We start from the raw sequence: 13,670 nt of genomic DNA on the forward strand, positions 1-13,670 counted from the left end.
TCTCAGAGGAAACGTCGCCGAGCTTCCAATCTCTCCTTGAAGTAACATCGTCTCTTCCCGACCATCCTCATAACCACTTCTTCTTGCTCAGCAGACATTGTATCGCACGAGGTCACGGCAAATACTGTAGGAAATCCGAGCGAAAGATTCCCAGCCCGGAAAGTCAACAAGTCGACGTATTATTGGATAAAGTGGTTAATCATATCAATTATTAACTGGAAAAAGCAGAAACTACAAACAGCAAAGCTTGCCTGCACAACAATGGTCCCTTGCAAAACGTAAACAAGAGATCAAAAGTCATCGGAATAATAATAATAATAAAACTTTATTACCGGGTCTAAACGGAAGCGTCAGGACCCGAGTAATAACTGGAAAGCGCAGACGGCTGCAGACCCTTTTTTACCGATTACCGATTACCGATTACCGATTACCGATTACCGCGATCGAAAATTTATGAAAACCGCTAACCGCTTAGTCTTATTAAACCGCAGTACCGCAGGTTAAAATAAAGATTTGTGCAAAACCGCACCAAAAATAACGCAAAACCGCATCACCGCAAACCCTTACGCCCCCCTCATATAACATTTAAATTACTTTTACCAGTAATTAAAAGTCTTTGACCTAGGCCTAAAATGGTTTAAGATATATCCGGAAAAAAGCGATTTCCCTGCAAAATTTAGCTACATTTTCGTTTCTACTTGCGGGGCTTTACTTTTCCACGTGTGTGGCCAGTATTTTAATCATGCATGCGTTGCGGACCTATCTATGCATTGTTTTAAAATTGCTGACAACACACCGTTCACAACTTTGTTTCGCATCACATCAACAGCAGACCATTTGGCAAGTTACCCAAACTCGTGATCCCAGTATCACGTAACCAGCTGAAGCAGTTTGTATTCCATTAAGGTTGTGGAATTACGCATTGATATCGCCGAAATCATGGCTGTTCAAAAGCAAAGTATGCCTTCCTTTGCTTCTATTATTTCTATTCTCTCCATTGTGTTTCATTGCGCCGGCTTTTTAAGAGTTGAGCTGGAGCTACACGAGCAAAAGAAAAGAATAAACGCTCTTGAAAGCGTCGTGGAGGCCAAGTCGCCGACAAACGACGCAGACAGGGAGATCATCAAGAATGCTCCTGGTAAGTGTCTGATACAAGCTAGAGTTAACAAGTTTTTACAATCATGAAATACAATTATCAAAATCAAAGCTTGTTCCAGTTGCATATACTGTGTAACGTATGTGTCGAGTATGTGAGTTAAAAGTAAGTCGAAAATAAACGTGTTTCTACATGTCCGTTTGTGCTCTGTAGACGTAATGTCTGATATGAAGGTTAGCAGGTCAAGGTTTTCTTTAATCCACCGCAGACTATTTCTCATGAAAATAATCATTCATAATTCAAACGAATTTTTCTTTAGCTAAGATGAACACGATGATAAAGAACAAGTCCCTTCGGTTTTTCGGTTTGATCAAACTTGGCAACACCGATGGGATCATTTTCGGACAGTTTTTGCATTAAGAACTGAGCAAAGGATAAGTTGTGATGCTCTAATTACTCTTTTTAGCCTCGATTGGGGAGGAGACGTCAAGTATTTCCGTTTCAGTCATTTCATGAAGCTAGTAATGAACTCTTTCCTCACCTGCGGCGATAATATGGCAGCATGGACACTAAAAACTCATTACCTTTGACAAAAAGTTAAGATTATTATAAATGCGTCGCATATAGTATTCTTTTCGTCCTTTTCATTTAAATAAGTTTTTTCTTTCTTCCCAGAAGGTCAATCCTTTAAACTCCAAAGACACAACCGCCAATTTGACTCAACTAGGAACTCGACAGAAGCTAAGCACACAGCAGAAACGATGCTCAAAATCAACAAACTTTTATCAGAGGGGAGAGTCCATCTCTGTCAGTCAAAGGGCGTCACGTGCCCGTCAGGTCCCTTAGGACCTCCCGGTCTACCTGGACCAAGAGGACACAAAGGAGCCCGGGGACGAAGAGGACAGAATGGAAGGACTGGAAACAAGGGAGATCAAGGTATTATGGGATCACCAGGAAAGAGTGGCAAGCAAGGCATTATGGGACCTGTAGGACTACAGGGAGAGACTGGAAACAAAGGCGAGAAAGGAAACATGGGACCCACAGGCATGCCGGGAACTAAAGGCGAACCCGGTGAATCGATATCATCTCCTGCTGTTGTTGTTTCTCCTGTGACGTTGACAGTGAACGAAGGTGGAACAGCCTCGTTTCAGTGTTCAGCCAGCGGTAATCCTGAGCCTACGGTATCGTGGAGTAAACTGGGCAATCAATCAAAAATAACTCAGTCAGCGGCTTTAGGTAGAAAGTTGGAGTTGCAGAAGTTGACCAGAAATGACTCAGGCGTGTATCAGTGTTCAGCAACAAACATCCTGGGGAATTCACAGGAAGTGGTGCGATTAGCAGTAAATGGTGAGTTTCTTGAAATATTAAATGCTAAAAAAAAAAAATACTCAAAATAGTTATTTTAGGGCGGGTTTACAAGTTTAGAAGCAGCACCTTGTTTTTATGTTATCGAGAATGAACTTGCTATTTCTTCTTTGTGTAAACTTAAACCAATAGTTGACAATTCTCAAACAGCTCCAGAGTGAATGAAGGGTTTTATATGTGCACGGTATTCGAAAAAAGGTATTTTAAAAGTAAACAATAATTTGACGAGTGTCAGTAGCACTGGCAGTCCTACTACTATAGCTTGGAGCGTTTCTATTAGAAGCAACCGCTGATGGAACACCAATTCATAAAGTTTCAATACTTAAATAATAACGTTTACTTAATTTCAGTTCTTCCCCGTGTTTCTCTTCATCCGGGACCTTCGTACGTCACCGAAGGAAGTAATGTCACTCTACTAACCTGTCACGTGACTGGATACCCGACACCAGTGGTTACCTGGAGGAAGTCGTCTGGTCAGTTGCCCCAAGGGAGGGCGCACTATAACAACAGTGTCTTACAAATTTCCGATGTCCGTAAAAGTGACTCTGACACATACTTCTGTTCAGCAGTCAACCTTTTAGGAAATGTTGAAAGGAAAACTCAACTAGTTGTGGTTTCCCTTCCTGTGTTTACCGTTAAGCCACCTGGAAAGGTGTTTGCTGCTACTAGCGAAACTTTGACGTTAAACTGCAACGCTACTGGTGATCCACGACCAGTCATCAGCTGGAAAAGACAAGGAGCAGAACTGCCCGTGGGGAGGAGTCACAGGACAAACCATGCACTTATCATAAGAGATTTGAGAGTAGGGGATGCTGGGAACTATATTTGTGTGGCTACAAGTGCAGGAGTGTTTGACACCGAGACTATAAGTGACGTTGAAGTTGTTAAGGCAAGAGGTACAGGTAAGATACATCGTATCGGTGGAATGATTAAATTACCACAATTATAAAGAGAGTTGATTCCCAGAAGTACATTCCTAGAAGTCCGATAGTACTTCTGTTCACCAAGAGAAACAAAACTAGTCAGCTAGCGCTACCTTTTCGTATTTAACTCGTATTTTGCAATAGCAAGTTACCTCAAAGTAACTTCTAAGTATACTTCAAGTGAGAGAGCCATTCATGGGCTGCCCTGGATTTGCTTCTCTTACAAACTGTCGATTTAGGTTGTTGCTAAAGGAACAAACAGCACGGGTGTGCCTGAATATCTCGACACTGTTCCAGCAGTGTAAACTTCACTTCGAGTGAATGCACGAGGGAGTGCAAAGGCACTTACATGACTCCATTCATCTTTCAACCCGCGGAAAGCAAGTCTAATAATTATCTTTGAAAAACTCATTGAAGTTGGAGTTTTACATTTTCTATGTTGGTTTTTATTTTCTTGAAAGCCGGATGTCTGAAAGCAAGCGAGTAGTACGAAAATGATGGGCATGTTGAACGGCAAGTCTTGTGCTGTGTTCTGATATGCCGAAGAAAAACGCATTTGATTGACATTCAATTCGCTGAAATTGTTTTACTAGTGCAGAAGTGAGCTCGTAAGGATGGTTGAACTCGACTTCAAAGTGTACTTCGGCTCTTATGAGATGCATTGCCATAACTACATAAGGAGCTACCTAAGTTGAATTTAGACCCGTTCACATCTAAAGTATTCAAGGTCCACTTACTCCACTAGTATATGGTATTTTCCCTTCTGTGTTACCATCCAGGTTGGAATATTTGAATTTATTGATCTACGAGCGCGCGTTGGATGAGATGGCAGATGGTCAACGAGGCGCCTAGCGCCGAGTTGGCTATAGTTATCTCGTATCCAACAAGCGCGAGTGCAATAATTGTTTTATTAAAAACGTCCCAGAATATGAGGTAGGGGGTATGACTTAGCTTGTACGTCCGAGGGTAGAGTGCATATCCCGTTTGACATGTCTGGCACAGCTTGTCTGGTATGTAGTCCTGAGAAAAGATCTGTGAAAAAGTACTGTCAGAATCATTATTTTCAGTTAAAGAAGCTTTGGTTATTCTTCATTTTAATTTTTCTGCTGTTTTTAAAGCATCAGTGTTTTTCACCATAGGAGTGATTCGATATTACACATAGGTTATAATCTATGAAACTATAACTTAGGAAAAATTAAAGCTTATGAAACTCGGACCAAAATTCCTTCCTGTCACCATCTGCCAAGATAACTGACTAGAAATTCTATAATTAACAAATAGAGAAGCCTAAGCCGTGTATTACACTGTGATAAAACACGAAGGGCATTTGAGAACACGAGGGAAATGTAGAAAATACGAGTCGAAGGTGACTGTTTTACACATTTCTTGAGTGTTCTCTAACGTCCAGAATGTTTTATCACAGTTTAATACACGGCGTAGGCTTCATCATTTGCTTTATGATATAGAGGTAATGTGGCGAAAAACAATAAAACACGTTTTTTCTACCTTTTATACTCTGATAAAACATGGATTTTTGTCCAATCAGAGTGCGCGTAAGATCCTATCTATATTATAAAACCTGATATACGCACGCTAAGCATGAACCAGTTCTTTTTTAAAGCATACGTTTCTCCTTTTTTATCAGATTGTTCTGATCTGCTAAAATCAGGCCATACTCAAAGTGGATTGTAGTCTGTCAATCCAGACGGTAGAGGACACTTTACTGTCTACTGTGACATGCGCGCTGACGGTGGAGGCTGGACCGTCTTTCAGAGAAGACAAGATGGCTCGGTAGACTTCTATCGGGGATGGAACGACTACAAAGCAGGATTTGGTCAGCTGACTGCGGAGTTCTGGTTAGGAAACGACAAGATCCACCGACTGACGGTCTCTAGACCGAGCTCTCTACGAGTGGAGCTGGAGGACTGGAACGGAGTTAAAGTGTACGCCAAATATGGCAAGTTCAACATTGGTGATTACCAGGTGCAGTATCGACTTGAAGTGGGTTCATATTAAGGTACAGCGGGAGATTCGTTAGCAGGGCATAATAACATGGCGTTTACTACAAAAGACAGAGATAATGACAGGTATGTTTTCAACTGCGCTGTAATCCATACAGGCGCCTGGTGGCACAACAGTTGCCACTACTCCAATCTAAACGGACAATACCTGGGAGATACACGTGATGACCGAGGAGCCAGTTGGAGCCACTTCAGAGGTGGCTTTCACTCAAATTTACTGAAATGAAACTGAGGCCGTCATCATAAAAATAATACCAGTAACAGGTTTAATCCTGTTAGTGACGTTAATGCCAACATCTGATCTTCGCTTACCACAGCTAACAGTAATTGATCGATAACAAACAATGATTCGTAGCTGTTTCATTAACTTAAATGTAATTCTAGAATTGGAATTTCTATCAAGATAAAAATAGTTTCCTTTACAATAATTGATTCCAAGCCAGAAACTGTAATTTTTACAGCAGTTGTTATAGAAAATGTTTTGCTAGTATTAGCCACGGTCGCTTATCACAGCATTCTCACGCCCTAATTTGTACTCTATATGTATATTTCATTCGCTTTTTCTATAACTTCAAAATTATCTCATGGAGATCGAAACGTCATTTTTTATCGGTAGTTTTCATTCTGAAATGTGTTTAAAAAAAACACTACTTATAAGAATTTTAATAATTATTCGATTTAATTATTAAGGAAACGGTCGGAGTTCTTGTAAATTTTCTTGCAAAAAAATGAGCCAGAAACCACGAGTTTGCAATAGTGACTTAAAGTTTTTGAACCTTTTCTTGAAAAGAAGATGATTTTCTGGTATATATTACACGTTGTTAATAAATTTGCTAAGGTGATAGCTGGTGTTTAATCAGGCCTTTCTTTTCTCTTCCCGGCGGTGTGTGGCAAGGGCGCAAGGGGAGGGAGGGGGGAGGTGGACAGGGTGGTGACCGTGGGGAGGAAGTAAGACCGCTTCATCCCAGGTTATGTGATGGCAAGGAGGAGGTGGCTGGAACAAAAGAACGGGAACAAAATTTAGAAGCCAAACTGTAGTTTCTTGTTATCAAAATAAAATGCAAGCCTCCTAAAATAAGTTAATCTAGCCTAAAATTGTGACCTAAATGGAAAATGAAGATCAAAGGAAGGGAAAATATTATACATACTTAACGCCACATAAATTGAACTGGCGTACAGCAACTAGTCCCAAACCTCCCCGTCCAGTATGTTTACTCGTAATTGTCTTCGTCGTCCGCAAATCTTAAATTCATTATTAGTTTCTTTCTTCTTGCCGCAATCGAGAAAGCTGGCGACGTTTGGTTAATTTTTACGCTTCAGGGTGAACTGCAAACGCTTGTCAACAAACCAAGGTGAATTATTAGGAAGAGTCTTAGCATGAAGACAATAGGGTACAATGATATCGCTTATGCCCTCGATAAGAAGCCTGTGCTGTCCAGAGTTCTTTACATTAGCTACATGGCTAAAATCTACCGTCCAACATGTATATATGGTTCAAACACTTCAAACCTTTTACTCCAGGATTTTCAAGGACAATTCAGCAATGTTTACAGACTGAGCTCCCTCAAAATAAGAAGCGAAATTTGTTTAGATTGAGGGAGATAAAATACAGAGTGCTCAAAATCCCACTGAGAGCGTGCAGGATTACTTGCCCTGTTAGAGTCGTCGGAATTAACTTTTTGATACTAAAATGTTTTCTTAACTAAGTTTGTATATAAATAAAGTATTGTTATTCCATTATCCATGTTAACCTTGCTAGTTTATCCCGGCTGTAGTCTCATGGCATTTAAAGACTGTTGCGGGTAAAAATTCAAGGACTTTTCTTCATTTCAAGGGCTTTCAAAGGATATGACAATTTTTCTAGGAGTTTTCAAAGCGGGTGCGAACCATGAGTATGTAATGGTCATCTTCTATCAAGCCGCCGGCTTTCCTAGTCCTAAATGTTCGCCCATACACCTCTGGCTCAGACATAAGGAGAAGAGTCCGGAAGCTCTTAATAATTCTATTGCTTTTTTTAATTTTTGTTTCGCCTTCTTTGCGTTTTATTTTGTTGATGTACTCGTCCTTTTTGTCACTGCAAGCTTTAAAAGCCCTACAAACCAGGTAACTATATTGGTTGAGAACAAATTCTGCCTAGTTCAGCTTTTCCCTAGAATGCCAGCAGTAGCAACATGCGAGTAACAAGTCAACTTCATTCCTTGCTCAAAAAGAACCACGTCTAGGACAATACAAATGTTACAATACAAAACTTTCTAAATTGTAACAATTGTTCTCCGAGGAGCAACGATGAAGATACAGCTATTCATGTCATAGGAAAAGCGATGGATTTTTAAGGTCTGTCTGCTCTGGAGGTATGCCCGCGATTTTCACTAGACTGGCTCCCAGCGTGATTTTCTGACGGGCGGTTTTGGCGGTTTGGGCACTTTAGGTCTGTCAGGAGGTTTGGCAGTGCTGTGATGACTTCTGGCGTCCCACGTGTTGGACGTGGAGGAGGCGGCGGCGCAGAAGTGAGACTTGTACTGCGCCTGGTGAACGAGAGTATTACAAAACGTGACTGAAGCGCGACAGAAGCTGCCATAAACGTGACTTAGTTCATCTACGCGACGGTATGTCACGGTTTGCTATTATCAATGCCATTTCAAAGTTAACAGTTTGCTAGAGGGGAAGGGCAAGAAATAAACTCAAAAGAAACAACGACGGAAAAAACGAAATGCAATTGAGACAAATTATGTGCGATGAACTTGAAAAAAATATAAATTTGGTTTGATCTTTTAAAGAGGCCTCGTCCGTGACGTATCAACCTTAAGCTAGCGTGACAGTGACAGTAGCGTAACAATATCGTGATCTTGCCTTTGTCATATGGAAGTAGCGTAACTTACCAACTTTTAAATGACATCAGGTAACGTTTCCTAACGCACTAAGAATGGAGGGATGGAAATTAAGTACCTGGAAGGCGGCTTTGAGAGCTGATGTTCGATCGTTCCTTGCTGTAGAACCAAACACCCCGCCTGACGCTGAGGAAGATGGGGAACAAAATGAAGACTTGGACGAAGACGATGACACGGAAGACCATTGCGGATAAGTTGAATCTGAGTGGGAATGCTGTGCTCCTCTGTCATCACCAACATGGTTGTCCTGTGGGAAAAAAAAAACAAGAAAATCCTTAACTTTTCTGTTCTCTAGAAACTCACTGGTAACTTTCTATTCGGAGTTGCGTGGCTTAGATCCAACTGAATTCTCAGTTGTCTCGAGGGAATATCGCGCAAAGCAGAGACGCCAAAGTGCTGAAAAAAAAAACTCTACGTCACTCCTTGTGAACATTTGTGGATATGGAATTCGAAAATTGTCCTTTCTTAATGGAAAAACTTTTAACTTAAAGCAAATGAGGTGTTTGCAAAACGGTTTAAAGGACTGTAGTCAACCAAAACCAAAGCTGTGGCCACATCCGAGAACCAACGCAGTGAACCAATCAGAGCAACATAAACGTGCTAGTCGTGCTTAGCGCGGGAAAATTCGCACAGCCGAGTCGCAATTGGTTTCAGTTAAGCTCCTTATTGGCTGAAAATATATTAGCACCGTTCTGATTGGTTTCAGTTCACCCTGAGCACGCGAGATCTTTCAGGACACAGCCTGGTACAATACTTGAAAAATGTTGGCCCAGCAATGAAGCAATCTTATTGGTTAATTTTATTAAGTTATTAACTCTCTAGCCCAGCTTAGTCGTGTAATAAAGTAAATCAACCGCCAATGAGGGTATAAATGATTAACCTTCTCATTGAACGCGACTTTATAACAAAACAAGTATCGTAATATCCATTTATCTAACAAAAGCAGTTTACCGTCGATGCCTGCATTCCCAGTCCGGGTCTTTCACGCAAGCGTGGTCTTCCCTCTCTTCCGCTGGCTTTTCCTTTGCCGTGACGGAAACGCGACTTCCAGAACCAGGCGTTCTGTGAATGAGAATGAGACAGTCACACAGACACAAAGCTTTAAAACTCTTGGAGTAAACATATCCCAAGATAGTGAAAAGGTCTTCATACCTTCATAGCCATGTCCATCAAAGCTTCAGGGACCGCTTGATTGGCACCTTCCTGAGGAGGAAAAAATGAAAACTAGCCCTCAAAAAAAGGAAAATCCTCGGATACACAATACAAGTTATACAGCGCGCACGAACCGCGTGGAACTCTCTCGAACACACGTTTCGCGCGCGTTGCAAACACCTGCAGTTTACCTTCATACTCCGTTCCAACCTCCTACAATAAAATTGCAAATTGCGGTATTGGAAGATGCACGAGTTGTCTCAACACTTCCCAAGAGCGAGTGTAACGAAAACTTCGATTTCTCAAGTAAGATTTTCTTCAAAGAATTAATAAGTCCTCATATTAGCGTAACTGGGCTTGCAAAAACCTGCCTCTGGAGTCAAGGAACTTATATAGGGAGAGAGTGTCCTCTTCGTCGCCAATCCAATATCTTATTCCGTTACCCTTTAAACACCAAAGCAAACTTTACAACTCACCAAATTCCGCACCAGATCTCCTGAAAAGTTTTGGTCCGCAGACGTAAGGAGCGTGTATGCCACACCCTTTTCGCCTGTACAGAGAGAACAAAAACGTGGTCTCAAATCGCCCCGTTCATTATCAAACAAAACAAAACCGCAAGAAAAATTGTCTATAGAGGTTTTGCACGGCAGCCATGTTGCATGACAGGAACAATACATTCCTTTTCCTATGGGACAAAAATGTTCTTTCTAATGCAAAACATTTTCATTGTTCATACCATGCAACATGGCTGCCGTGCAAAACCTCTGTAACCCACTCCTCGTCATTATGTAATAAGTCGAATAATCTCTCGCATTGTGATTGGTTCTTACTTATGATCTATTGGAGGACAGACGTATAGATGAGGTCATTGATAATTTTTGTTTCTTTACTGTATAAAAAGATGGATTTCATGTTGCCATGCGTCCGTTCAGTAATAGATCACAGAAGACGTCAAAATGTAATAAGAACATTACTGACACACACGCCTAATGGTTCTTTATTTTTCTTACCACATTTTGACGTCATTTGTGATTTCTTAGGATGCGTTCCTTTGGAGTTATCTGGATCAGGATCAGTGATCCAAGATGGTGCACCAAAGGAAACGAACTCTGGTCACGGATTCATCGGTTCCTTTGATGCACTAAGATCCGAGTGATCTTGGATCACTGATCCTGATCAAGATCACCCCAAAGGAACGCACCCTTACAGAACAGACACAAGGCAACATGTAATCTATTGGTTAAATAGTTATCGAGTACAATCTAAAACGGTCTTGAAGAGCAGTAATATGAACGAAGGCGACTGCAATGAAAACTTACCTGCTCTTCCAGTTCGACCAATCCTATGCGTGTGTGTGTGAATGTCGCGTGCAACGTCATAATTTACGACAGTTCTGATTGACGGGATGTCCAAGCCACGTGCTATGAAGGGATAATATTAACACGTTTACTCGTTCGTATTTTAACTTTTGTTTAGCTAATTTCTAATCTCTATGTGGAGTACAAATAAAGTTGTTGTTGTTCTCGTTGTTGTTACGTGAGAGCACAAACGCTCAACTTTCTGAAAAAGATTTTGAATAGACGGTCAACTTGCTGAGTTCAGCGTCGCCCGAGCTATTCTCTGATTGGTTTAAAAAAGGATCAATCATGATAAGCCAATCAGAGCTTACTTTTTAACCCAATCACGTGCGAAACGCAAGCCAACTATGACTTATGGCGTAAGCAGGTTTTCCTGCGCTTTTTTTCCCACGCTTTGCGACGGCTGTGTTCTTGTGCTGAGCTTTGATTGGTTCATTGCTCTATTTTAGACCTTTATTTGCCCTCGGTAAGTGATGATGGCGGGAACATTAAAACATTAGAAACAAGTATTACAAATTAACCATAACAAGCTCAACAATCCCTAACCGACAGGAGGTGAAGACGTTGGCTCGGCATTGGACATCGGCACTAATGTCCCGGGAAAGTTCCGCATCATTTCCCTCGTAACGTTTGCGACATTTGCTCACTTTTTGCGCCAATGGATAGCGTTCAGGGGCCCGTTTCTCGAAGGTCCCGAAAAGCTTTCGCAACCGGAAAGCCGTAGCAAAATCTTAAACCTTATGATTACAGAGCTGTTTTATTCACATAGTACTATTATTAATATGAACAGAGGTTCTCTTCTCACAAGAAGTTTCAGGCGTGTACACCTCTCTGTTTTTCAGATACAGATTAACTAACAATGGCTTTGCAGGCCCGAAAAGTTTCCAGGGCTTTCAAGAAACGGACCCTGGGCCGGGTTGTTCAAAGCCCGATTAAGCTAACCCAGGAGTAGCGAGAATTTGGATTTCATTTTTGTAACTTTTCGTAGAGGTTTTCTGTTTATATTGTTTTTCATTTAGTCTTGAGTTGGAATAATCTCAAACTTCACAAAACATAGGCAGTGAAAAACATTTTTACACAAGGAAAACTAATTCTTCGGTCAACTTTTAATCCTGGGCTCGCGTCAACCGGCCTTCGAACAACCAGACTTTGGGGTGAACATGTACAGTGGTCAGATGGGACTTCAACACGGACCTCCGGATTTCAGATTAATCCGGCGCCTGAACCACTCGGCGCTGAGACATTTCCTCTACCTACAAAAACACAAAGAATTGATTGTTCCTTACCTACCACATCAGTGGCTACCAAAATGGGAATCTCCTGTTTCTTGAACGCGTTGATAACTTTGTTTCTCTCGAACTGGTCCATGTCACCATGCAGCAAAACCACTAAAAACAGCGACATTAATCACCAGTAAGAAACATTACAGACTACGGAAATGAACGCTTTCATTCAGTTAGGCCCAGTCCACGCTACGCCGGAGAAATTTGAAAACCCAACAGTCACCAGCCTTATTGGATTTGTGCTTGAGAAAAACTCGGGCAGGGAAATCAAATGAATATCGTGACGTCATCGTTTTCGAAAAGCTCCGTTTTCGAAATGTTTTCCGTCCATACTACGACGCAAAGCCAGCGTTTACAAATTTCTCCGATTTGAACAGGGTTTTCGAAAAGCTCCATTTTCGGTCCAGATTAGTGTGGACGGCACGCCTAAGTGTACAAATAAATCTCCGTTTTCAAATTTCTTCGGCGTTGCGTGGACAGGGCCTTGGTTTTCGATTGTGAACGAAGTCACCCGTAACAAAAGAGCGAGAATGTGAAGCAAGCGATCGATGACAAACCTCCAAAGCTTTTTCGTAGTTACTGTCGATGAAACAAAATTCATTTTCAAAAGGAAAACTATTTTGTTGTCCGGAAAGTTTTAGTAGTCTGTGGCAGTGACGCTGACATAGACACATCGCTATCATATGCATTGGTAACAGTTTCCCGTTAACTGAAAGAGGCTCGTACGAAAAGGATTTTCTCGCAAAAGCGGCGGCATATGATGTAAACGCTAGCAAGCACTACAAAATAGCAATAATTATCGACTTGTTTTAGATGTAGTTGTCGACAACACTGTCTAATCTTGTTTGTAGTTGACGCCCTAAAGCAGCTAAAGAGGGATCGGGATTTAACAAAGCGAAGGACGTTCCCTGGAGAAATTCCGTTCTTCATTTCCGCATGCAAAAGCATTCTCCTTTGTTAGAGTTCCGTTGACTCGTCGCCATACAACCGTTGTGGAGGAACGATTGTGCAGCTGACAAAAAAACCATCTTTTTCAAGAGAAACTACCAAGAGAAAATCAGGAAAGATTACATGGCAAGCGCACTAGACATACCTTCAAAATATTTGGTTTTTAGTTTTCCGGCGAGTTCTTCAACCGTGAGAGCCGCTGGTACGTTTTAAGTACAGTATTGCAGCATCAACCATTGTAACATCTTATTACATTTTGTATTTACTCTTTCCTCTCTGTCCTCTCTCTTGTATTAAGTTTCTTTTTTTATCCTGAGCTAAATGTAATTAGAGCATATAATTTGTTTAATCATGTAGCTTGCCCTTCACTACTTCTTCTCACTGTTATTGTGATAATTAAACTGTTGTATTTCAAGATGAAGTGGAGAAATAAAAAAGAAAACAACAAAACTAGAAATACAAATTTTTCTCGTCACTTTACACTGATGAAGTGTTAACACTCGAAACTCCAGCTTCACAAACTCGCTAAGACTATTAATTCAATGATGATAAATAATCTAAGTGTCCTAAAAATTCAACTCTTTAGTAATCGGAATATATCGTGGTGGGTTTGCAAGCTCAGTGCGAGAACTTAGG

General features: G+C 41.1%; 1 protein-coding gene and 1 pseudogene across 2 annotated transcripts; one reads left to right on the forward strand and one right to left on the reverse strand.

Moving 5' to 3' along the window:
• Positions 1–729: 729 nt before the first annotated feature.
• On the forward strand, positions 730–6,261 carry LOC149115756 (uncharacterized; annotated as a pseudogene). Its single transcript, XR_016206120.1, has 4 exons — positions 730–1,138; positions 1,772–2,443; positions 2,812–3,363; positions 5,030–6,261. The product of XR_016206120.1 is annotated as an uncharacterized LOC149115756 (transcript).
• Positions 6,262–7,655: 1,394 nt separating this feature from the next.
• On the reverse strand, positions 7,656–10,415 carry LOC149115757 (ATP-dependent RNA helicase DDX42-like). The gene is made up of 5 exons (XM_089285154.1): positions 9,922–10,415; positions 9,446–9,496; positions 9,245–9,355; positions 8,352–8,540; positions 7,656–7,930 (listed from the first exon to the last, which is right to left on the reverse strand). Exons 1-5 carry the CDS (start codon positions 10,120–10,122, stop codon positions 7,775–7,777), a joined length of 708 nt encoding a protein of 235 aa, XP_089141280.1. The 5' UTR covers positions 10,123–10,415; the 3' UTR covers positions 7,656–7,774.
• Between the last annotated feature and the right edge of the window lie 3,255 nt (positions 10,416–13,670).

This window comes from Orbicella faveolata, unplaced genomic scaffold (genome assembly GCF_042242905.1).
Source record: "Orbicella faveolata isolate gen_17 unplaced genomic scaffold, um_ofav_v1 contig_13, whole genome shotgun sequence".
Lineage (NCBI taxonomy): Eukaryota > Metazoa > Cnidaria > Anthozoa > Scleractinia > Merulinidae > Orbicella > Orbicella faveolata.

What these genes read in the sequence shown, in the direction of transcription:
- LOC149115757 (XM_089285154.1), bottom strand. Translation starts at nt 10,122, where the DNA reads ATGTATTGTTCCTGTCATGCAACATGGCTGCCGTGCAAAACCTCTATA. An exon ending in GAGATCTGGTGCGGAATTTG is followed by an intron (nt 9,497 to 9,921) that starts GTGAGTTGTAAA and finishes TTTCCTCCTCAG; the next exon opens with GAAGGTGCCAATCAAGCGGT. An exon ending in TGGGAATGCAGGCATCGACG is followed by an intron (nt 8,541 to 9,244) that starts GTAAACTGCTTT and finishes TTTTTCCCACAG; the next exon opens with GACAACCATGTTGGTGATGA.